This window comes from Vulpes lagopus, chromosome 8, assembly GCF_018345385.1.
Source record: "Vulpes lagopus strain Blue_001 chromosome 8, ASM1834538v1, whole genome shotgun sequence".
Classification (NCBI taxonomy): Eukaryota; Metazoa; Chordata; class Mammalia; order Carnivora; family Canidae; genus Vulpes; species Vulpes lagopus.
In genome coordinates, this window is record NC_054831.1 from 98,274,013 (window position 1) to 98,300,131 (window position 26,119).

The 26,119-nt window shown below is 33.2% G+C and overlaps 1 protein-coding gene across 1 annotated transcript in view; it reads left to right on the forward strand.

Moving 5' to 3' along the window:
- IPO11 (importin 11) overlaps positions 1 to 26,119 on the forward strand; it is a 205,287-nt gene that overhangs the window by 95,547 nt on the left and 83,621 nt on the right. The window contains exons 21-24 of the mRNA XM_041766936.1: positions 2,080 to 2,195; positions 10,584 to 10,660; positions 17,184 to 17,263; positions 17,668 to 17,748. Of these exons, the coding sequence (XP_041622870.1) occupies positions 2,080 to 2,195; positions 10,584 to 10,660; positions 17,184 to 17,263; positions 17,668 to 17,748 (354 nt within the window). The remainder of the gene's footprint in view (positions 1 to 2,079; positions 2,196 to 10,583; positions 10,661 to 17,183; positions 17,264 to 17,667; positions 17,749 to 26,119) is intronic.

The window sequence follows — 26,119 nt, forward strand, 5'->3', positions numbered from 1 at the left end:
TTTGGACATTTTCAGCATGCACATGGCCTAGGAGAAGATAGTCAAAAACAGTACGTTGGGAAATGCCAAGATTTAGGGGGTATTATTCTTTTTTATCCTTAACCTAAAAAAATAATAAGTATAAATTCACAGGCTATTGCAAAGATAGTACAGAGTACCCTTGACCTCATTTTCCCTTTTGTCTTATGTAATTATAGTACAGTATGATTTCTGCCCCTTGAAGCATTTCTGATAATTTTAGTAAGTGATGAATTTATTTTTGAGCTTTCATAGTATTATAGACAATGTCCTATTGTGAATTATTTCATAGTGTTGCAGACAATATCTTGTAGTTAAAACTGTGGGCCAAGAGAATGTTCGAATTTATTTAAAGCTGAGTATCTGGGATTGGACACATTCTTTAGGCCATTAGACTACTAAGGTCTATGTTTTCGGGCTTTGACCGAGAGAGTCTGAAATGTTTAGCAGCTGTTTCCTTTTGTTTTTGTACAGCTGTCATCTTGTGCTTATTGGATGTGTACTAAAATGATGAATTCTAATTTTCCTAGGGAGTTTTAAATCTATTTGATAATCAAAATGAACTTGACTGGTTTATCTTAATGTTTTTTTTTTGTTGTTGTTGTTCCATCGAAGATTGAAGTAGAGCGACTGAAATTAAACTAAATTTTAAAATCTAATATACTACTTTGTTAACTGTGACATTTTAATAATTCTCTTCCTTTAAAAAATATGTTTAATGAAGTCTTTCCACTGATTTTTATTTACAGGAAGGGCCAAACTTATTTAAGGATAAACTTTTTGTATTTGCACTGAGATAGCTACCCCTACCTGATAAAGATTAAACTCAGTATATATGTGACATTGGAAGATAAATACGTGTATATTTTGTTGCACTGTAATTTACCATAAACTATATTGATACTTGAATTATTTCCTAAATAAGGTGTTTGATACTTTTTTTGGTTTCCTTTCTGTGTTTATCAGAGATTATTAAGGATTAGAAATGGTCTTTTTATCCATTTCGTTTTCTTTCAGAGTGCTTAGTGTGCTTCCCTGAGTCAACCTCTAAAGACAGTAATTAGGCAAACAAGAATTTAGGTAAAACCCCCTCTTCTTCCTCTGTCTGTGTTCTTGGGCCATTAATATTAGCAACAATTGTTCATTTATTTATTTATTTTAAAAAAGATTTTATTTATTTATTCATGGGAGACACAGAGAGAGAGAGAGAGAGAGGCAGAGACACAGGCAGAGGGAGAAGCAGGCTCCATGCAGGGAGCCCGATGTGGGACTCGATCCCGGGTCTCCAGGATCACGCCCTGGGCTGAAGGCAGTGGTAAACCGCTGAGCCACTTGGGCTGCCCACAATTGTTCATTTAAAAAAAAAGAAAAAGCTTACAAAACCAAAGAAAGAATCTCTTCTTTTACCATCTTCCAGCATCCTTTTCCCCTTCCCATATTTAAAGAGTGCTAATTTTTTCTGTGTGCTCCCAAAAAACATTTTTATGGATATACTTCATATGCATGTAGGTAGATATTTTTTAAAAATTCTTGGGTATTGTGCAGTTGTTATTCACATATTTTGTACCCTTTAAATCCAGTTAGTAATTATTTTCGAGATTATTTTCATTCCATGCCTAATCCTTTTTCATTGGCTACTCAGTATTCTAGAATATGAATGTACTGTGATAGTTATTTTACTGATGAACATTTTGATTGGGTTCATACAGAGATGACTTATAGAGTTTAATATAGCAGTATTAGTACTTCTTAAGTAGTCAGAGAGGGAAAATATTTATATATGGAATCTCTTAAAACGAACAGATGTTTATAGCCTTGGTATATATGGTTTTATTACCATTAGGCAATTGGATGGTATTTTTTTTGCTACTTGCTGTTCAATTGTAAACGAACTAACCTTGTTTTAGTAGTGCTATAGTTAGGACCATCCCAGAAAATCTGATGATTTATTTTTTAAAAGTTCGTTTTAGCACTTTTTTATATGATAGGTTATTTTTTATTTTTTGGTGGGGGTGGGATTTTAGAGTGTCTTATGTTAAGTTTTATTTATACTTCCCATAGGGATTAGGAGCAGACAGCAAGAACCTGTACCCTTTCCTGCTCCCAGTTATTCAACTGAGTACAGATGTTTCCCAGCCTCCACATGTTTATCTTCTGGAAGATGGTTTAGAATTATGGTAAGAGGAAAAATTTGATACCCTGGATTTTTTTTTCCCCGGCCTTCCGTACTTTCATCCAGTAAAGCAAAGGTCATGTAACAGGGCTTACGAACTCAGCATTTGATAACAAAAACATAAAATCACATTTCCTGAACTGGGTAACATAATAGCTCCAACTCTTCTTGGCAGTTGTCACTCAGTGTAGACTCATAGTAGTCAAAGTTAAAAGTGGAAATTTTGGTAACAACTTGGCTGCATTTAATATTTGGGAATTTGAAATGTAAAATGGGGAGGGCCCAATAAATTTTCAGACTTAAAGTTGACTTAAAACTTGCAGCCTGTTAAATGGGATATTTTGCTGGGTGGCGGGTGTTGAGTTATTTTTCTGCCTCTTACTACTTTCCCTTGTATGTACCGAGATACCATACCTCAGCCCAAATGCTGAGGTTACTTAGTTTTGACTTGACTAATTATTTTACCAAGTGAATAATATGTTATATTGAAAAGGAAAAGGGAAAAACTCTGTTTCTCAGGTAGCTCCATGCCACAGACCTGTATTCACTGACCACAACGTAAGGAACTGCACTAGAAAATAGAAAATCCTTTTGCTTTACTAAGCTTATTTTACAGATAGCAGCAATTTTCTGCAGGGCCAAGTGTAAGGAAAGGCTTAAACATTGTAATATATAAACTATTAAAATAAAAAGAAAATCACAGAAATTAACCAGAGAAAAAATGAACATTTCTGGTTTCCTTTCCTCCCCCCTCTTCCTCCCTCCCTTCCTTCCTGTCTTAGTATTTTCTTAGATGTTTAGGAATGAACTTTTTTATTTTTATTTTTAGACATCGTCTTTGATGCAAATTAAAAATTAATGATCTGTAGCAGAATACTACATGAACAATTTTAAAACAGGTAGATAATAAATTCTCAGGTTGGGTTTCTCATTTTCTGGGTTATGTTGTTTGAACTTTAATGACTTTGGATGGTTCAGTTGCAAATTAGCATGTGGAAAACTTTCATATTCATATATTTGTACAGGATGGATTACTGTAGATCAGATGTTGGCATACTTTTTTCTATAAAGGAGCAGACAATAAATACTTTTGGCTTTCCAGGCTATGTGATCTCTTATAACTATTCGCCTCTGCTGTTATAGTGCCAGAACAGTTATAGCATGTAAGATGGCTGTGCTCCAGTAAAACATCATTTGCAGAAATAGAGTGTAGGTAGAATTTGACCCATTAGCCATAGTTTCCCAATCCCTTCTCTAGATTACAAATTAAAACATTAGTCTCTGGCATACTTTTATAAACATGTAGATAATCTATGATGTTAATTATTAGAAAAACTAAAAAACATTAGCTATAGTAATGAGATAGATTCAGATACTTAAGAGTGTATTAGTATATATTTATTAGTAGATTTAGTATATTAAGTTTATTAAAGGTCTGTACATTTTTTAAGGCTTACACGAACAGATAATAAAAGTACTTGCTCTATTAATAGTAATCTCTTTTTTTTTTTTCCCCTCAGCCTTTAGTTATATATAAACAAAATGAAATCATTAGAATACTTGTTTTTTTTTTTTTTTTTTTTTTGGTTTTGGATTTTGTTTTGCTTTGGTCAAATTGCTTAATAGCTAAGATTCTTTACATTGAACTAGGGTACACATTCTTCATATATTTTTCTTAATGAGTTAGAACTCATCTTTAGAATTAGATATAGGTGCCAATCCCAGTTATACCACTGTGTTAGGTGTGCAGTCATTGTCTGTGAGACAATGTTTTCTTATCTGTAAAATGAAGTACAATTCCTACCTCACGTGGTTTTTGTGAGTATAAGATGTTTGTAAAGTGGTTAGCCCTTTGTATATGACACTGAAAGTCTAAGAATCATTAAGGTTGCCTAGGAAGGAAAGGGCAGGTATGGAACATTCTGCTACTAGCAGAATCCTGCGGAACATAAAACATTCCAAGGTCACATGAAAGATGACAGAGAAGAGCTGTCTAGAGATAAAAGAGGAAAATCAAGCCAAGAGAGGAGACTATTTCCTGAGGAAGAGAGTGGTTAGCTATGTCACATGTTGCTGATTGTCCTTGTCAGTAGTACAAAGAAGGGAATTTGGCCACATGGAGATGGTATGAGAAGTTTCAGTAAAATAGTAAGAATAAGTTAGAATTGAAATGATTTAAGTACAAACTGAGCAGTGACAACTTCGGGAGCACTTACTATGAAGAGGAATGTAGAAATGGGGCAACAGTTGACTGGTGTGGGGGAGTGCAAGGTCTCGAGGGATGGATGAAGCTCAAGAGTGACATAATTGGAGGCAAGAAGGGACGGGATTTAGTGTATGTAGGGTTAAAAAAAATTTTTTTTAAAGATTTTATTTATTTACTCACGTGACACAGAGAGAGAGAGAGAGAGGCAGAGACATAGCAGAGAGAGGAGCAGGCTCCAGGCAGGGAGCCTGATGTGGGATCCTGGGACTCCAGGATTACACCCTGGGGCAAAAGCAGGCTCCTAACTCTGAGCCACCCAGGTGTCCCATTTTTTTTTTTCTAATAGCTTTGGGAATACTTAATCCATTTTAACTGGAGGAGGAAGATGGATTTTTGTTTTATTGTAGGATAAGACAGGTGTTCAATCAAATGGATTGTTTTCTCACCTCAAAGTGAAGCATAGTCATCAGCATAGTGTTATTGGTTAGAGTAGAAGTTTGTATAAGATACAAGAGATTTATGGAGAAAAAGATGTAAAATAGTTATTTTGGAGAATGGGAGTTTGAACTTATTAGGGATAATCAGTAGCAAGAGATGTTTGTGGTCCTATATATGAGGTGAAACTCTTCAGACTGATTATGTGGCTTTTTTTCCCTTCATATTTTCCCCTCTCTTGATCCAATGTGCTAGAGATTTGTCAGTGTTACTAGTCTCTTAAAGAACCAACCTTTAGTTTTGATTCTTTTTGTTGTAGTTTTGCTTCCTATTAATATCTGCTCTTATATTTTTCATTTCTTCTCCCTACTTCAAGTTTTTGTTAATTGACCTACCTTGTGAGATTTAGCTCAATTTTTATTCTTCTTTCCTAATATAAACATGTAATACTCTAAAATATTTTTAAACCGAATTTGAATAAACCTGTATGAACAAACTTTGTGTTTTTTGGGGTTGTTTTTAAAGGAAGTAATATAAAGTAATAGATACTGGTCAACTTTAAGCATCAGCTATATACCATTAATTGTAATATGCTCTTCATCATTAAAAAAACAAACTGATTTGATTGCTTTTGGCCATCCATTTAGGAGATTAGACTCTTAAAAACGAAACCAAAAGCCTTTATCTTTAAAAAACTGACTTCCTGGAATAAATTTTTCCTGCTAGGGTGAATTTTACTTTTAACATGTCATACAAATCTATTTTTTGGTATTTTATCAGATTTTATTTTTTCCTTTAATTATAAATGAGTTGGATCGATAGTTTATATTGTGTATTATTGTCTGATTTCATATCAGTGTCATGTTTGTTTTACCGATTTACTCATGTTTAAGAGCTATTTTTTTCATACAGGAATGATCTCTACAATATAGTAACTATTTGGATGATTTGAAAATTTAGTAATAAAGGGAACTGAAAATAGATTCATAGCAGTAGCAGGAGTCATTCAGTTTGGTAATATTCCTAGGCTGTTTCTTAGTTGTTCATTTATACAAACTTCTTTGGGTTTTGATTTTTCATGTCTGTTAGTTTTGGTACTTAATACCTTAAGATACTAATTTATATACTTTTATATATTTATTTATAAGTATATTTATACTTATATACTTATAAATAAGTATATAAACTATATATAAGTATATAAATTTTATAAATAAGTATATAAATATATATATACTCACTATTTCTATTTGCAGTTTTTGTTTTACCTCTTTTTAAAAAAAGTACACTTATTAGATATTTTTGTTAATGTGAAAGAAGTACATGTTAGATTTTTATGAGTTCTGTGTTTCTGTCCTTTTATTGCTTTATTTCTATTTCAGATTTTTTACTTCCTACACTTAGCTGGGTATATTTTCTTAAAGCTATTTTAAAAAGAAGGTTAATTACCTTTTTTGGTGCTAAAACATTTAAAGCTATGAATTTGTCTTGGATTCTGACTGCCTATTTCCCTTAAGTCCTGATAAATAATGTTCTGTTTTTTATTTTGGTGGTAGCTTATGGATTTTTGTCTTCTTTGACTCAGTCTCATTTTTTGCTGATACTAAAATATATGATTCAGGTTTGGATTTATTGCATTCTAAACATAACTCAGCACTTGTTCAATTTTTAAAAAATTAATAGGAAATTTAATGATTATAGACTTTGTTTTTGTAGCATATTCACATCAATAGTAATGATGATATCAAAGATGCAGACTTTATTCTTTCTAACTAGTAGGTTGTATAGTTCAAATCAATGTTTTACTTTTTAATCTTGACACTGATTTATTAAAATACCCATCTAGTTTCCTTTGTGTCAGTGTCCCTGTTTATTTCTAGCATTCTTATTCTGTAACTTTTAAAAGATACTGTTTGCTGCACAAAATTTTGGTATATTTTTATATTAAACGATTTAGTAAATATGGTATTTAAAATATTTTCATGAAGCATCATGTGATGTAGTATATATGCATGATTAACTTTACACCTTTTATTTACTTTGTATGTAAATTTTATATATTAATATTGTCATATGGTTTATTTTATTTAGATTAGACTTAACTGTCTTTGTTTATTGTTTATATTTTAGTTTTTCTGTTTGAAATTTAGTTGTGTCTCCTCTACAGAGCAAATATTTATATTTTGTATTTTAACTTAACCAAAGATGTTTTACCTCAAAAGAATTTTCATGCTTTTAAAAACATTTATTTGTTGGATTGATATACCTGTCTTTTTACTTGATGCTCTGTTTCCTGTATTTTTTGTGGAAGGGTGACAGTAATATTTACATTTCTCTAGTTAAAGATATTGGTACGTATAACTTTGTCTAATTATTCTTTGGAATAGTAATTTGTCTCTTTACTCTCCTGTAGTGCTTTGACTTTGTCTCTCTTCCTTTCTAAATCTTCATTTGTTTAGTCTGGAGTTATATGCCATGTCATTTTATTTTTAAGTACTTTAAACTTTTCAAGACTTCTTTCCTTTTTTAAATAGTGTGGCTTATATTGTGGAAACCAGCATAGGCAGTGAGAGTGACAATGACCTGAATGGTCTTTTTACTAAGGTAATGACATGGGAGGTAAAAATTCATATGGAATCTTAATTTGGATCCAATGACAGTTTGAAAGATCTTCTGAGATTTAGAATATGCCCATCAATTTTTTTCTCACTGAAATATGATTGGATTGTGGGTGTTTTTTTTTTTTTTACTTCATTGTTATTTTAAAGGTGAATAGGATAAAATTTTTAAAATCTTTTGTTTTATTCTTTATAAATGGAATCAAATCTTGTTCCTTGTTCCGAGTAAAGTGTCCAAAAATATCATTGCTTTTGTGGGAGGCACATACTTCATTTTGGAGGTGGTTGGTTTCTTCTGTGCCCCTCTTCCTATTCCCAATTTTGGCATTTAAAGTTTGTGAAGTACTTCATAGAAAATAATAGGAAAGTCATATTACTGGTAGCTATTTATAACTTACATAAAATGAAAATCCATTTCTTGTACCCTCATTAAGAAATGGGATAGTAAGAATGTCTTTGAAGCCCATGGAGTGACATGTTTGTTGAATTCTTCTGTTTTCAGTTCAGGGATGACCCACTGTACCAATTTTTTTGTTTTCATTCTTTTGATTTTCTTTCTTGTATTTTAATGTATTTAAAATTACGTGCGTGTGTGTGCGTCTCTAACCAATATATTTTACTTCATATAAATTTTATAGTATGTGTCTAACTTGCTTATTTATTTACTTTTTGCTCCCTGTTCTTTTTAAATTTATTTTTTTAACTTTTATTTATTTATGAGAGTCACAGAGAGAGAGAGAGGCAGAGACACAGGCAGAGGGAGAAGCAGGCTCCATGCACCGGGAGCCCGATGTGGGATTCGATCCCGGGTCTCCAGGATCGCACCCTGAGCCAAAGGCAAGCGCTAAACCGCTGCGCCACCCAGGGATCCCTTTGCTCCCTGTTCTAAGATTCCTATATATTGATGAGTTTAAGGGTGTGAATGTGACAATTCATTTACTCCTATACCATTTTGGTTGATGTTGAAATAATGCAACTGAACATTTTATACATGACCGTGTATGCCTATGAAACCTTATTCACTAGGTCATTGGTATGTGTACATATTTCACATTTTCAGATAATTACTTTTCCAAGTGATGATGCAGTGTCCTCCTGCCAGCAGCGTGCAAGAGTTCTCACTGTTCTATAGCTTTGCCAAAACTCATTATGTCAGATTTGGGAAGTTTTGCTAATTTGTTAGGGTTAAAATTGTACCTTGCTTTGCTTATAACTTATTTTATTTTTTTATTACTAGTTCAGTTCAGTATCTTTTTATATTTTTTATGGTCAGGTTTATTGATAATTTTTGGGTGGATCCTCTTTGGAATGCTTCTTCATATGCTGTCTACATTTGTCTCTTATTATTAACCTCTTGTGTATATTCCTTTGGGTACTGTTCCCTTTTCAGTTATATGCACTGGAAACAATCTTCTCCCAGTATGTGTCTTACATTTTGACTTTTGAGGCATCTTTTGGTGCACGGTGATTGTTAACTTTAACCTACTCATGTTTATCTCTTTTTCTTTACTCTTTCTTTAACTAAAGCTATAAATATCTTCTCCTGATATGTTATGCTTCTCATATAAATACTGGAATTAATTTCTGTATTTCGTGTGAGATAGAGGCTCAGTAGCTCACCATCAGTGATTGAATTATCCAGCCTTTTCTTAACCTCGGAGCTGACTTTGTCATAAATGAGCAGGTCTGTTTCTTGTGCTATTCTGTTTGATACTAAATACATTTATTTTATAGTAAGTCATAATAGATGATAAAAGAAATGTTGTCCCCCCTGCCCACCCCCCATATGTTTTGTTTTCTTGACAAATACCTTGTTTATTCTTGGTCATTTGCCTTCCAAATCACTTTAGAAGTCAACTTTCCTAATTCCTAGGGAAAAGCCTTTGGGGATTTGAAGTTTTATTGATTCTGCAGAACAATTAATTAATTGATTGATTTAGATTTTATTTATTTATTCATGACAGAGAGAGAGAGAGAGAGACAGGCAGAGGGAGAAGCAAGCCCTGCGCAGGGAGCCCGACGTGGGACCCGATCCCGGGTCTCCAGGATCATTCCCCAGGCCAAAGGCGGCACTAAACTGCTGGGCCACCAGGGCTGCCCAAAACAATTTAGAGAGAATTGACATGTTTATGATGCTGAATTTTTGTTATCATTGACTCTTATAATGAGATCTATTTAAGTCTTAAGTATTTGTTTTGATGTATAGAAATTGAGTTGATTTTTATAGAGAGTGTATTAATATATTCAGCAGCCTTGTTAAAGTCTCTTAATGATTAAAGTAGTTTATTATGAATTCTTTCTTCCCTCTTTTCTATCAGTCATATCTTCTGTGAATAAAGACTTTAACTTTTTCTTCTCACCCTTGTGTCTTCTGTTACTTTATTTGGCATATCATGTGAGGAGCTCTCCATACATACACTCAATAGATGTGAAGGTAGACAAGGTAAAAAATAGAGGATATTTTTTGAGGTCTAATTCTGTGTTTTCAGAGAATGATTTCAAATGTCATCATTGGGTGTGATTTCTACAAGTATTTGATAGGAACTTTCTTACCAGACTAAGAATTTACTTTGTTTTTAACAAGATAAGAGTTTTGATAATGAATGTTAGATTTTTGGATAGGATCCCCTCCCATTCTTTTCTTGCAGCTGTTGTGACAATCATGTAATTGTTGTGAGGAGGTAAAGCAGCTGCACACCTCTGTGATAAACCATAACTCATATAATTTTTTATGCATTGATTCTTTCATATTTCCCAGTGTCTATTGAAAGGACACATGAATTACATGTGACAGAAAAATAAAAACAACAAAGCAACTTTTGTTTCTCCATGACCATAATCATGCTTTTGCTTTATCATTATAATTTTACAGTAAATATTTTAGCATGTAGTTATTTCCCTTACTAATTTTATTGTGTATATAGAAATAATAATATGTGATTTGTAGATAGGTTTTTAATTTTGACAAATTTGGTAATTTTTTTCCTGGAAAGGTAACTTTTATAACCTGCTGTATTGTCCATTTCTCTTTCTTCCTTTAGGTGGGACAATTTTTTAATAAGTTGTGTGGTTAATGATTAATGTATTTTTGGTGTTTATAGAAAGAGACTTAATCATCTGTTTTTCTTCCTAGGTTAGTGACTTTGGAAAACAGCCCATGTGTTACACCAGAGTTGCTTCGTATATTTCAGAATATGTCCCCACTTCTTGGTATGTGTGAAAGTGTAAACACAACATCTCTTTTTTTTTAAATATTTTATTCATGGGAGACAGAAAGAGAGACCGAGAGGCAGAGACACAGGCAGAGGGAGGAGCAGGCTCCTTGCAAGGGAGCCTAATGCAGGACTCGATTTTGGGACTCCAGGATCATGCCCTGGATAACATGCGCTTCCTGAAGGCAGGCGCTAAACCACTGAGCCACCCAGGGATCCCCACAATATCGTTTTTGAATGCAGCCATAATTTGAAGCCTCATAGGTGACTTTAAATTATACCTTCCATTTTTACAGACATCCCTCATATTCACAAATAAGTGTAATAGTATTTTAATAGTTTTTATATGTGTTTCTATGTAACTTTTTAGAACCATTTTTGCCTATTAAAGAGTAAACACTGAATTTACCAAATAATTAAAAACAAAAGAATGGCTTTGGAAAACTAATTCCATATTAAGTTTGAACTTTGCCTGGTAAAATTTCTTGTTTCATAGCAGGTTTTATAAGGTATTTGAAAGACTGTATATACTATGGTATTTTCTAGTTGTCTTAACAAAATGATTTTATGCTGTCAGTTGCTCAACAAATGTGCTCTGTAATATTTCTGGTTTAGCGAAGGCACCAACAAATGAGGACTATTAAATATTGGCAAATCATATTTATTAAGTATTCTGATGTATAGAGATGTAAAATTGTAAAGCATAATGTTCTTGAAACATCATTTTTGGCATGTGGAATGGGAGATGTAGGCATCACAGTAGGAGTGGGTCCTTAGTCTCTTTTTGGCCACCTTGGATGAGATCTAATTAGTTATTCTTTTTTCCCCAATCAGAACGTATTCTGATGATAATTAATACTAGACAATAAATTATTTTCTGTTTACATATTGCCTACCATCACAAATATATAATATCTTACATTTAAAAACACATAATAGGGGATCCCTGGGTGGCACAGCGGTTTAGCGCCTGCCTTTGGCCCAGGGCACAATCCTGGAGACCCGGGATCGAGTCCCATGTCAGGCTCCCGGTGCATGGAGCCTGCTTCTCCCTCTGCCTGTGTCTCTGTCTCTCTGTCTCTCTGTCTCTCTCTCTCTCTCTGTGACTATCATAAATAAAAATAAAAAATAAAATAAAAAAATAAAAACACATAATATTTTATTTATACAGTTGTTTTGTGAGGGATTTTACCAGTGCAGATTAACATTTAAACTCATGGAGTAATATAAGGATTGTATACAGTGCTGTTTACAGGCCTTTCTGATTCTTTTTCAGTCTGCAAAATACTATCATTTATCTATAAAATGTAAAAATTCATTTTTTCCCCCATTTACAGTACCCATTCTTCAAGAGTGATCCATGCAACATCTTTAATTCCTTCATTAGAACTTTGTGTCTACTAACTGAATATTTTCAGGAGAGGGCATTTACAGCAATATCTGAAGACTTTTCTGGGAGTTTATTTGTAGTGAGCAGTTTTATTAGAGGCAAAATACTACTGAGGTATACTGATACACTGGAAAAGTAGATTTACTCTTTGACAGTATCAACAAATGTGGACTAAAATACTCTTAAAACTGATGAGAAAACCTCTCATTTGCTGGATGGCCATAGTGGGTAGAAAATGTAATTAGTCTGTCACATTTTGTCTGAGATTTTCTGTTATTTTACTCCACTCTTCAGAATAGATCTCAAATAATACCAAAGTACCATTTATTTTCTAATAAAGATCCACTTGCCATTTATCATCTAGTGTTCTATAAAATGGTTGAAAAAATTCTCAAAGATGAAGACTGTGGCAATAGATCAGTCACTTGTTGCTAGTCTCCTAAAAAAGTTTTATCTGTTTTTTAGACCTCACAGGGAAAGAAAGTAGAAGATGTCTTTTTCACTTTCCTTAACTCTCTGGGGAAGGCCTTTCTTTTAGTTTTACTGTACCTAACTTGGAGACCAATACAGTACCATTCTGGGAAATCCATATTGCTTCTTTGTATTTGACCTACAAATAGAAACATCACCCAGAGCCATTGTCAACTTTGAACAGGATTCAGCCATTTTCACTTGTGGGTGACTTTATACAGTGATTTCACTTCGCCTGTGTTATTTGACCCCAAATTTAGCATGCCTGACCTTTACAGTATAAGAGGAGAAGGATTGGTAGACAGGAAAAAGAGACTTAAACAAAAAGCATTGACTAACCTTACTAAGGCTTTATGGCATTATTTTGAGTGTAGATTTCAGTAAGCATTATAGTACAGTTTATATAACCGTATAAACAGTTATATAACCGTAGAAAGTTCTGTAGTCAGTGCATAGTCTTTACAAATCACTAAGGACTTCTATGTGTTTAAACAATTTCTGCGGGGATCCCTGGGTGGCTCAGCGGTTTAGTGCCTGCCTTTGGCCCAGGGCATGATCCTGGAGCCCTGGGATCGAGTCCCACGTTGGGCTCCTGGCATGGAGCCTGCTTCTCCTTCCGCCTGTGTCTCTGCCCCCCTCTCTCTTTCTATGTCTATCATGAATAAATAAATAAAATCTTAAAAAAAAATAGAACAATTTCTGGTGGGTATGCCCGTGTGGCTCAGTCATTAAGCATCCTACTCTTGATTTTGGCTTAGGTCATGATATCAGGGTCATGGTGCCTTGCATCTGGCTCTACTTTCAGCGGGGAGTCTATTTGAGATTCCCCCTCTCCCTCTGGCCCTTTCCCTGCTTCTGTGAGCATACACACTTATACACACACTCTCAGATAGATAGAAAGATAGATCAATCTTTAAAAAAAATACAGGGTCTCCCACATAGTAAAGATTATTTGTGTTTTGCAATTATATGTATTACTATTAACTCTTAATATTGCTGCTATTTTAAAAGGAAAAGTAACCACTATCTCTTTAGGATTTGTTACTTAACTGAATGAAGAACTAGTGAAATTTCATCCTCGTGATAATTGATTTTTGATTTAAGCTTTTTTAATATTCAAAAATTTAAAACATTTTACAGATAGTAGCAGTGAATATAGGTTATATGTATGCTATTGAATTAGTTTATTTCTGCTTTTCTCTTTGAAAACACGTAATTTTATGCATTATGGTATGTGTATTTGCTTCAATAATAAGAAATTCTGTTTACACAATATATCTGCACATGTTTAGTATATCTCGCCAACAGTGTTACCTTTATTTTTGAGTATGGCAAAACTAATTTTGACATGTAGCATTTTGCATATACATTCTTTTATATGAGGTTTAGAATTCATTTTAAAATATAACCAGAATATTTATTTTAGTCTTTTAAGAATATAGATCAAAATGAATACCTGCTTTTCTTATCAATGAAAACATATTCTTTGTCATTATATCTGTGATTTTTAAAAATTCACTTAATGAGTAGCTATTACTTGTTTATAAGTAGAATTAAACCTATTAGCCGGAATTTTCTCAATTTTCATTTAAAATATATAAAACCAACAATATTGAATGTTACTTATGTATTTAAGTTAATAATTTTTAAAATATGTTAATTGTGAATAAATCCAAAGACAAAAATTCACTTTATATCCTTTATCGTAAATGTAAGTAGAATGAGAGGAATTTAAAGTAGAACCAGAACCTATCACTAAAAATAATTCTGATAATTTAGTTCTAAGGGCTTGTTTTTAAAAGCCTTTAAATCTGTTTTATAGTGTTAGTATTCTCATTACTTTAAAGAAACATATCTGACTGGTTCTTGTCTATGTTGCTATAAATGTCAAACTAATGTTCCTTGGCCAAATTCTTTTTGGTGGTACTTTCTATCTAATTTGGAAGGAGCTTTTCTCTACCTGCCTTCATAATGATATAGGCTCTCTTATACGTTTTAGGCCTCATATATTAGAGGAATTTGAAATAAAAGGAGAAATTATGATAGTTACATTTCCAAACATAAACATTAAATAGTATAGTTAAACTTAGATTGCTATTGAATCTCTTTAACATAATTCAGTAATTTGTTCTCTTTGCTCCATTAAAGAAATGTTAAGAAAATAAATGTAACATGAAAGTACAGATTTACAGGAACAAAAGAGAAAAAAAAAGATTTGCAGAGTATAAATTATTAGACAAATAGATGTAAATCATACATGCATACAGCATAATTAGATACTTTGGCCTCAGATATTTGCCTCTGAGTTCATTTACAGCCTGTGAAAGAAAAACTTGTTCCCCCAAATTAGGGATTTTCAATCTAAACATTATTGACATTTTGAGCCAGGTAATTTTTGTTTTGAGGGACTGTCCAGTGCATTGTATGAAGGTTAGTAGTCTCCTTTTTTTTTTTTTTTTAAATTAATTTTTATTGGTGTTCAATTTACCAACATTCAGAAAAACACCCATTGCTCATCCCGTCAAGTGCCCCCCTCAATGCCCGGCACCCATTCCCCTCCAACACCCGCCCTCCTCCCCTTCCACCACCCCGGTTAGTAGTCTCCTTAACCTCAACCCAGTAGATGCCATTTCTAACAGTTTCTAACCAGTTTCCAGACATTGCCAGATGTCTTCTAGGTGGCAGGAGCCCCTGGTTGAGAGCATTTGATTTAAATTATTGACAGGGTCTGCAAGTAAATACAGATATCTTGCATCTTGAAATACAGCTTCTTCTGATACTAGACCAGATCATATTCTTCACAGACTCACTACAAATTTGTGGATATAATGAACAACATTCACTCTATTTGTTTTTTAAGATTTTATTTATTTATTCGAGAGAGAGAGAGAGAGAGAGAGAGAGAGAGGCAGAGACACAGGCAGAAGGAGAAGCAAGCTCCATGCAGGGAGCCTGATAAGGGATTCAATCCCGGGACTCCAGGATCATGCCCCGGGCTGAAGGCAGATGCTAAACTGCTGAGCTACCCAGGGATCCCTCACTATACTTTAAACTAGGCATGATAGCATGACCTAGAAAATTTAGTAAAAACTAACTTTGCCATGACGGAAGCATGGAAAACTATGACATGACCTAGTCACTTGAGTATTTGCTTGTGTAGATGGATCCAGTAATAGTTTATAAAGTTTTTGCAAAAAGAGATGGACACTGGTTTTTGAAATCAATCCTTCTTAAATCCTGTTTCCTTCATTATATATCTTGATAAAATTTTAGAAGGCAGTGATTTAGAAATTACATTCCCTGACATGCCTGGAATGTAGCCATTTTAAGTTCTCACTTAAATAAGACCTTTCTGTTTTACTTATCACAGTCATTGCCATGCTGCTCTTCAGTGTGTTGGTCTGCTAAAGAGTGTGCACAAGTCCAAACTTGACTAAACATTCTCCTTGAGAAAAAGACCATGTGAATTTTTCATTAGAATAACCTTATCCAATATAAAGGCCTATTCCTTTATTCTGAGATTTCATCTTCTCATGTGAAAAATATTTAGATGATAGTCTTCATTATTTCTTTTTATGTTTCATTAGCACAGTCACAAGTTGATTCATCCCTATCCCTTCCACAGTTTTCATTTTCAACTACTCTGTTGAATCCTAAGGTATATCTATGCTTTTGAAAGACATTTTGAGCTGGGAGTAAGATTGTCATTTTTCTTGTAAAAATATATAGAGAATTCTCATCTGAATGGAATGTCTTCTCTCTTTGCTAGGACAGGAATTAATTAAGAGCCAGAACCTAGGACAATATTTTGTCAGGGAAAAAAAAAAACCTTTTTTAATGTGTCTATTGCAAATGAAGAGAGTTTTGAAATTTGAAAAGAATGGCACGTTTTAGATATTTATTTTTGGGGGTCATTTTTTGATCTGTACATTGTACACATAAGATCTGTATTCTGTTGTGTTATATGTGATAAAACATAAAATAACACTGATCATTTGGGCATATACAATTTTAATAAAATAGCTTTCTCTTTTGTACTAGAATAGTTAAACACAGTATCCTTTTCCTATGCTATTCTGGTAGTTACCTTTTTCAGAATATTTTTTGTATGTAAGTTCTTATAGGGGAACAGATTAGAAGATGACTATAAGGACTGAGAATTATCTAAACACAAGATTACAAATTTTTGGAGTACCATAGGACTCTTTTCATAAGTAGGGTAGCACATTTGATACCCAGTACTCCATAAATGCTTAATGAGTGAACCATTTAAGTACATGTGAAAATATGATAAAATGATATATTTGAAAAATATGATAATATGATAAAATGTCATTTACCATGCCGGCATTAGCAGTGTAGTTTGAAGTGAAAGTTTGGTTCATACAGTTATATACTTCTTTTCTGATAGGAAAAAAGTATCTGGGAGCGTAATACTTCTTTTCTAAATAATTTTAACTAATGGCAGGTAAATGGGAAAGGACTCAGTGAGAGGTTGATGTCAATTTTTGGATAGCTGTATATATCCCAGTAGTCTGAATAGCACTCAGAAGAGGTTTATAAAGAAGGATATATAACTTAGTTTTAAATAAATTGCTTTGTTTAAACTGATTTTGAATACTGAATTAACCTGTCCTTTTTAAAATAAATTCATTGGCAGAACTAAGTTCAGAAAATCTCAGAACCTGCTTTAAGATCATCAATGGTTATATCTTTTTATCATCAACAGAATTTCTACAGGTATGGTGTAGTAGTTTTTACATTGTAAAAATTTATGTAGATCTTCTGATTGTATCTCATTTGAAATCAAGTGATCCCTTTTGAAAATTTTAAAATTTTAAATATTGATTTATTATTTTAAGGAATAAAGTAAGGAGAAAAAACTTAAGCACTGTAGGGCAGATGTGATGCAGTTCCATGAACTGTTATTTAACACAGAAATTGTCCTTATATTTCTGTAAAAGTCAGTATTGCAGTAAACTGTATTTTTTCTAAGCTTTTTCTAAGAGTCCTAATTGAAACTTTATGTGCTTAGACTTTAAGTATATAATTTTCAAATAGATTGAGTTCCAAATTTAATTTTTGCCTATTTTGATACTGCAAATATATTTATATATATATTTTAACTTTTGATTGAATTTCAGACATATGCAGTGGGTCTCTGTCAGTCCTTCTGTGAGCTGCTAAAGGAAATTACTACAGAAGGTCAAGTTCAAGTGCTCAAGGTATTGTCATGTTTTAAATGAATATTGTTGTAAGTATTCCATCTATATTTTGCAAAATTGGACCTTCATTTGGGTTTGGATGATTAGCAAGAAGGAGAAGTGTACTTCTAAACAGTTATTTTCTTTAAGCAGTAATCATTTGCTCTAAGACCTCTGGAGGCAGAGGTCTCAAATTTGAATGTGTATACGGATCTCCTGAGGATGTTGTTAAAATTTGGATTCCACATTTCTGGCAAGGTCCCTGCTGAAGGGATCCTAATGAAGGTACATCCCTCCTTCCCTCCATACTGAGACCCCACTTAAAAGCAAGGCTTTAAAGATGTTTACTAATTGTCCAAAGTTTGGTGGCATGTGATACTTTTCACTCCTTCAGTTGGTTGGCCTGCTTTTGAGATGAAATTTTATTATAATTTGGTACTTCTAATCTGTGTGGGCCTCATAGTTATGTTATGAAGCTTGTATAAATTGTGTATAATTTATAACCAGTATCAAATCATTATGTTGTATACTTGAAAATAATACAGTGTTATATATCAGTTATACTTCAGTTAAAAACTTTATAAAGCTTTGAGTTAATCTTCATGCATTATATCCTTACAGATTAAAGATCTACATTATATACTGTATGTAATTGTTTAGAATTAAGAACAGGCTCTGAGTTGTATTATGTTCATCTATGTATTAAAGATTAAATAGTATCAATTATATATTTATAAACATAAGCATTTATAAATATATAGTGAAATATATCTTTACATGTACATGCGTGTGTGTATACATATATACATATGTGCTCTACGTTTGTTCTTTGCAAGAAGATGTAGCTGTTAAAACTATCACCCCTTCCTCCTCCCTCTCACACCCCCAGTTTTCCTAATTTTTCAGTTGTGTTCTACATCAGATATGGTCAGATTCGCGAGTTGGTGAAATGTTATTTATCATAACAAAGTAGCATTTATTGTATGAAAGCCGTGACATTTCTTTAGATCTTAAAAGCTGTGATCTCCTCCCAATGAAACAAAAAAGTCTTTGCCCAACGAGGTTCATTGTAAGAAATGTACAGTTGACCCTTGAGCAACAAGAAGGTTAGAGCTGGAGACCTGCACGTTGAAAATCCAGGTTTAATTTCTGACTCCCCATAAACTTAACTACCAATACTCTGCTGTTGACTGAAATCTTAAAAATAACATGTCAATTAAGATATCTTTTAAGTTATATGCATTATATACTGTATTCTTTTAATAAAGTAAGCTAGAGAAAATAAAATATTAACAAAATCATGAGATAAAATGAAAAAAACTCATGAGAAAATATATTTATAGCACTATACTATATTGAAAAAAAGTCTGCATGTAAGAGCACCTGTGCAATTCAGACCCTTTTTCAAGGGTCAACTTTATGGAACTATTAATCACAATTATTTTAATAATCCACAGTATATTTGGGAGACTAAAGGTTAAAAATTTGTGCAGATGGTAAAATCTTCTTTTGTATTAACCACTATACATCTATTAAGAGTAATCACTAGTTTGAGCTTATTCAAGCATTATATTTAACGTGTTGTTCTTCACACATTTTTTGTACACATGCACACAAAATACTCCAGATATCCATATTAAAATGCTTGCTAATTTGAATTTCAAATTGGTTGCATTGGGTATCTTTGGTGATTATTCATTTATTCACTATATAGGTTATGGGGTCAGCAAACTTTTGCTGTAAAGGACCAGGAAGTAAATGTGTTAGGCTTTGTGGGCCATACAGTTTTTGTCTCAGCTTATTTGTATCTGCTATTGTAGAACTGAAAGCAGTTACAGATGATATGTAAATGGATGAGTATGGCTATATTCCAGTAATACCTTATTTACAGAATTATGGCATGGGCGTAGTTTGCCAACCCCTGTATTGGTATTCAGTTTTCAGTTACAAAGTGATCAGGCGGGGAGGCCCCTCTCGATAAGAACTTAGTGTGTTTCCTGGGGCTACCATAACAAAGTACCACAACTCGGATGGCTTAAAACCACAGAAATTAATTTATGATACTTAAAGTAACTAATTTTTTCACAGTGTACTGGACACTAGAAGTCCGAAATGAAGATGTTGGCAGGACCACGCTCTCTCTGAAAATGCTGGGGGACAGCTTGCCCCATGCCTTTGTCTTAGCTTCTGGTGATTGCCAGCAAGCTCTGGCTTCCTTGGCATATACATGTATCACTTCAAAACAGCAGTGATTGAAGCTGTAGCTAATAGTGTTAGGTGAGAAGTGTAGGAAACTGGTATATGACCTTAGTGTTGTCAGTTATAAAGGGGCCAAGGTTAGAGCTGCCTGATTGATACCTGTCACTCTTGAGGTAGAGGTACATTGCAAGATGATATTTGTACTTTTCACAGAGTTTAGGGCATGAATATTACTCATCTCACTATTCATTCTTAAATGAGTTACACATTACTGGTGTTAAAGTTGACACTTAAGATTCTTGATTCACTTTTATATTAGAACAATGTCTTCAGGCTTTAAGTCCGTTCTTACAATATAGAAAGTCTTTTAACAGGAGTTGAAATAAAAAGGTCTTTGGTTAATTCGGATTTTTCCCAGGAAGTCCATTTATCAAACCTAATACTTCACTCAACTGTCTGATTTTTGCTCTTCTGTACTTGAAATCAAATAGAAACTTTAAACCAAGATAACATTGTAAACTAAAAATAGGGCACATCGAGTAAAATACGGCAAAACTCTGATTTTAGTTTCATAAATTCTTTAGTTTCTTTTTTAGTGTAGGAGTTAAAGCGTGAGGATGTAAGCCCCAGTTAGGAAAGAAGCATGTGGTCTCTGAAGGAGTAATTAGAGAAATCTGTGGCTTGTAGAGACCCTGGATGCATGAGGCCTGGTCTGCTGCCACATGTCTGTCCTCACCCCCACTGTTTTCACAGTATTCTTTAAACCGCAGAGATTACAAGTAACATTGGGCATGTTTGCAAAAATGTTCTTGTGAATTTTTAATGCATTTATGCCCTTACCAAACTGATGTAGTGGCAATATATAATTTTACTAAAGAACTTCATCTATCTTATATAATCCTGGCTTCATTTTTTGTTTTGATGATCATTTCTTTTCTGGAAGTAGACAAGGAGTCAACGCTATATGGCCTTATTTCTAACTGACGAAAAAAGTAACTGGCTATGTGGGATTGATAGAAATTTGAGAGGATTGCCATGTCATTTTGATGTTGTCTTTATAGGTGTGTGTGTGTGTGTGTGTGTGTGTGTGTGTGTGTGTCTTCTCTTTTAGCTTTTCTATGGTTCTGACTTCAATAAATTATGTCTTCTCTTTCCTCTGAATGCATACAATGTAAGTGTTTTGACAGCAAGGGGATCCATAGTTCTTATGTGAGGGATTGCACGTTGATTATCCCTATATCCAGTAGAAATGCCAACAAGAGCATACTAACTGCCCATTTCCAATGTTATTCTCCTATTAACCTGCATTGGTTTTCACATACAGCTCTGCTACTTACACAGTTCTTGAGTATATTCTGGGCTTAAATTCTCTCATTTGTTATATAAGGGGTTGTGCCACATGAAATTTTAATAATTTGTAACTATACATTATCTGAAATCCTCTGTGTTAAATTTTAATGTATATATTCTAAGTGATTAAGAAAGGAGGTTGTTGCTTATGTTTAAACATCTCCCAGAAAAAAAATTTGAATTGGAAGTGTTTTTTTTCCTCTCCTACTTTTGTAGTATTTTTAGTAACTACTGAAAGACAAATTCTTCTGAGCCATATGAAATGGGCATTGTGAAATGAATTTGAAAAATGAAGCAGGCTTTTTAGGATATGCCCCAAGGAGAATGTTTACTTTCTTTTTACAATTTATTTTTGATTATATTATTGCAAAATAATATAATTAGAGGAGAAGTAACATTATAGTAACATTATAGCATAGACTGAAGTGAAAGTGCCAGTATTGGCTCTGCTGCCTCACAGCTGTGTACAGTGAGCAGATTAATCTCTGCTCTTCACTTTCCGTCTATAAAATGGGGATGATAACTTTGCCTGTATAACAATAACCTTATAACAATGCCTATTGTGTAATCAGGTAATACTAGGTGTTGCCTCTTTTTACCTAGTTGTATAATTAAATAGTTGTCTAATTACATAATTTCCTTTAGGGCAAAATAAGCGACTGTATTCGTAAGCCATGTAATTTATTTGGTTGTTAAGATTTTTGGCTGTAAGAAGAAAACAGAACAAACCAAGCTATCTACCTCTCCTTTGGACCATTTCTTCTAAATAAATGTTTATGTAAAATAAAGAATACATTAGTTAAAATTTCAAACTAAGCAGGCAATTGACACAATGAGAGAGCTTTATTTTTTCTCAGGAATTATATATCTCAACTCGCCCTTTAAAATTAATTGTATTTAATTCCTTCTTTCTATATTGTAACACAGTCTTCTAAAAATTTTTTATTATGGAAATTTCCTAATTTACATAATGTATAACACTACCCTTAAAATTTTACTGGAAAAAAATCTTTTTGCTTCACCTTTTTCCTTTGAGGTGAAAGATGATATTATTGTTTCCTAATTGTACCTAGTAATTTTTTATCTAAAAATTCAGCACAAATCATTTATCGTGCAAGTATATATTAAAATATTTGTATCATTTAACATGACTAAATCAGTTTCTCTCTATATATGCCAACAGGAATTGATTGATAGGTTATTAAAAATTGGCCATCTAATAACATTTAACATATTTTTATGTAGACATCGCTGTAGCTAAGCCTGTATGTTTTATATGAAATCTCAGAAACTGAATTTTATTACTTAATTGATGATAAATACTAGGAATATGCCAATTATCATGAATAAGTTATTTACATTTTTAAAATGAGAGAATATTCTAGAACAGTGGTCCTTTTATACCTGTACCTGAATGCTAAGAGAACTCTTAAAATTTTTGTCATTTTCCTATTCTCAGAGTTCCAGTAAGGGTATACTAAGAGTTTTTAATATTAGCTCAATTATTTTCATTTTTAATATCTCTCAGATACGGTTTCTTAATATAGTAATCCATATAACATTTTTAATATTATTTTTGGCTAAATGTCACTGTTCCACTTGTTTCTGACAGTATCTGGAAGTAACTGCTTTGTTCTTTGAAGCAGAAAATTATAAAGTTATGAAAATCGGATAGAAAGATGAGAATGCCTGCTTTTGGAACAAATAGTTAAGAGCAAAAATAGGCTTTATTATATTTTGTGAGTCAGAACAAGTTATCTAGGTGATACAATTATATTCTAAAAATACTAGAATTTGAATTGTTAACATCTCTTTAATTTGAAGTTTTTCTGTATGTATACATACTACTTTGAGTTTCGAAATTCTCTTATCCTAGTCTTATCAAGCAGTAATGAGCCAGATTGCTTTCATTCACTATTGTAAGACTTATTTAAGGTGGCACAAATATTTTTAAGGTATAATTTATTCCATAATATTAATAGTAATAGCTAATGCTAGAATTTACTATATGCTACACATTTCCAAGCATGTAACAGAGTTCATTCAATCTCACATAAACTTATGATGATAGTACTGTTCTTTTCCCCATTTTACAGATAAGAAATTAAATCATAAAGAGGTTAATACCTTGTCCAAGGTCACATACCTAGAAAGTATTGGAGCCATGTTAGAAACGTAGGCATTCTGACTTCAGGCTCCATGCAATTTACCACTCTATTTGCAATGTAAGCCTAATACAAGAAAATGATTTGAGTACAAGACACCAGCTAAAAGCCTGCCTTTTTTCCACAGGGATTTGAAAACATAGTCTGTTCTAAGTATATTTAGAAAAGGGATGGAATAAAACCAAAGTGTAGAACTTTGATTTATAATAGCAAAATGCTGATAAAAAATAATTACTAATAATTAGATAATTGGAGATATCCCAACTTATTAAACTACACAGAAGAGTACTGTGCAGCTCACAGAAGAATGAAGATGGCCTCTCTGTGTAGTGTTAGAGTGATTCTGAGACTATAAACAAAGACCAGTATCTATAGAGTTTTCTTATATTTAAAGAATGCAACCTACAGAGCAGTGGAAAAATAAGCCAAATTAATAAAGACGGTTATCTAGGAAGAAGAAAGAAAAGATAGAAGGTAGATCTTTCAGGATGTGTATCTGCTTTTTACTTTGGTTTTTGGAGCCAAGTAGTTATTTTATATGGTTTAAAATAATAAAGTAAAAGCAGTTCCTAAAGATCATAAAAGAGCTAAGACATTTGAATCTATTATTGTGTTGGTGCCATAGCCATCTGAGAAGAATATTTCAAGTAATTTTAGTACATAGTATTTTACATGTGGATCTGTGGTAAAATACAACATTAGAACAAAAAGAAACACAGGGAAATTGTAAATTGCATCAGTAGTGTTATTGTTATTAGTAATTATTCGTAACACTTAAATATATATGTGGAATGTTATATGTATCAGTTAGAAACAAATTAATGTTATAACCTGAGAGTTTTCAATGTCGGAGAAAGATGGAAATATACAGTTAAAATGCTATAATGTTAGTTGGATTTGGTCAATTTGTTATATACTTCCACAAAAAGAAAATAGATATCCTAATGTTGTCTAAATAAAAGACTAGAAGCAATGTCAGTTCAGTGCAGTATAATATCGCACAGCATAGATTGTGGTCTGTGAATACTCTTTCCTGCTGGTTACATCCAGAGTTCAGACAAGAGATACTCAAGACAAACTGGGAGAGATCTTTTGTGCAGACAAGGAAGAGAAGGTGGGATGTCAAAAGGTTGCAATTTGAATCAATTTGAAGGAGTTCCCACTTGGCTAATGATGGGACAGTTTGAGGATCAGAATAAAACTAAACTGATTAAAATACATCCAACAAACTAAAATTCCTGAGAATGTAATGATTCCCATCCCAAGAAAAAAATTAGTTATGATTTAAATTCTATTAATATCTGTAAATTACTTTTAATATTTTGATTACTTTAGTTGAAAGTTATTTCCTCTGGGAGCTGCTAGACCATGTGGGTGTACATATCACTCGAAATATATCAAATTGTTTGTTAACACTGAAATCATTAGATGAATTTTTCAAAATTTTGTTTAGAGTAGAAAGCAGTGGGTTGCTGATCAGAATGTCCAGAAGGATTTTGATTCTACGTTTGCAGGGGAACTTTCTTCAGTCATGATTTGAACTCTGTGGCTCTTATGTCAAACTGCTATCCACGGAAAGTGGACTGTAAAGTATCATGTGTGGAAATAATCACATCTCAAGCATCACAAGGTTCATCATGTCCACAACAAAACCTCATTATTATTAGTGGGACCACGGTTGTACCCATTGGCCAGACATGTAAACTAGGAGTAACCTGTGGTTAACTGTTCACTTGGTCTTCTAGATCTTATCACTTCTACTTTTTTGAATTTTCTTTTCATTCTGTTTCACAACCTCTGCCTCCAAGTCTAATAATAGCACTTTCCTACATAATTTTTCAGAAATAACCTCATCGCCCCTAACTGTGGTTCCTAATCTTTTCAAATACAAAGATTACATTTTAGCCCTGATATATTTGGGTGGGATCCTTTATGCAATAATAACTATACACACACACACACACACACACAAAGAAAATGCATACTGACGGCTGGTTTGTATCGAGTGATACATTTAAGTGAATTTATATTCTGTAAGTCATAATGATCTAAGTAGGTGATTGCTTCTCCTTTTCTGCACAAACTTATATAATCTTTGGGGTGAATAGTTTTTTTTTTTAGTGTTATTTTTATATGCACTACATTCTTTGCCAGTAGTCTCTGCTCAGTATGTTAAGAGGCATCGACCCATCAGGTATTTCTTTAGTTTTCTTGATGACGTCTCTTCCAGAGCCATGCTAACTCCCCAGGCTTATAGCTTCTTCTTTTTTTTTTTTTTTTTTTTTTTATTTATGATAGTCACACAGAGAGAAAGAGAGAGGCAGAGACACAGGCAGACGGAGAAGCAGGCTCCATGTACCGGGAGCCCGATGTGGGATTCGATCCCGGGTCTCCAGGATCACGCCCTGGGCCAAAGGCAGGCGCCAAACCGCTGCGCCACCCAGGGATCCCTTATAGCTTCTTCTTGTTCCTAGTGTCTTAACATTTACAATGATGTGCCTTGATGTAGGTTTATTTTAATTGATTGTACTGGACACTACCAGGCCTTTTTAATCTGGAAATTCTTTTTAGACCCTTTAAAGATAATACACTATCTTCTCGTGCAGAGAGAGATGGTTAGTTTCCTAGATACGGAGTTTTGGGAATATCTAGGAATCTTTTTTTTTTTTTTTTTTTTT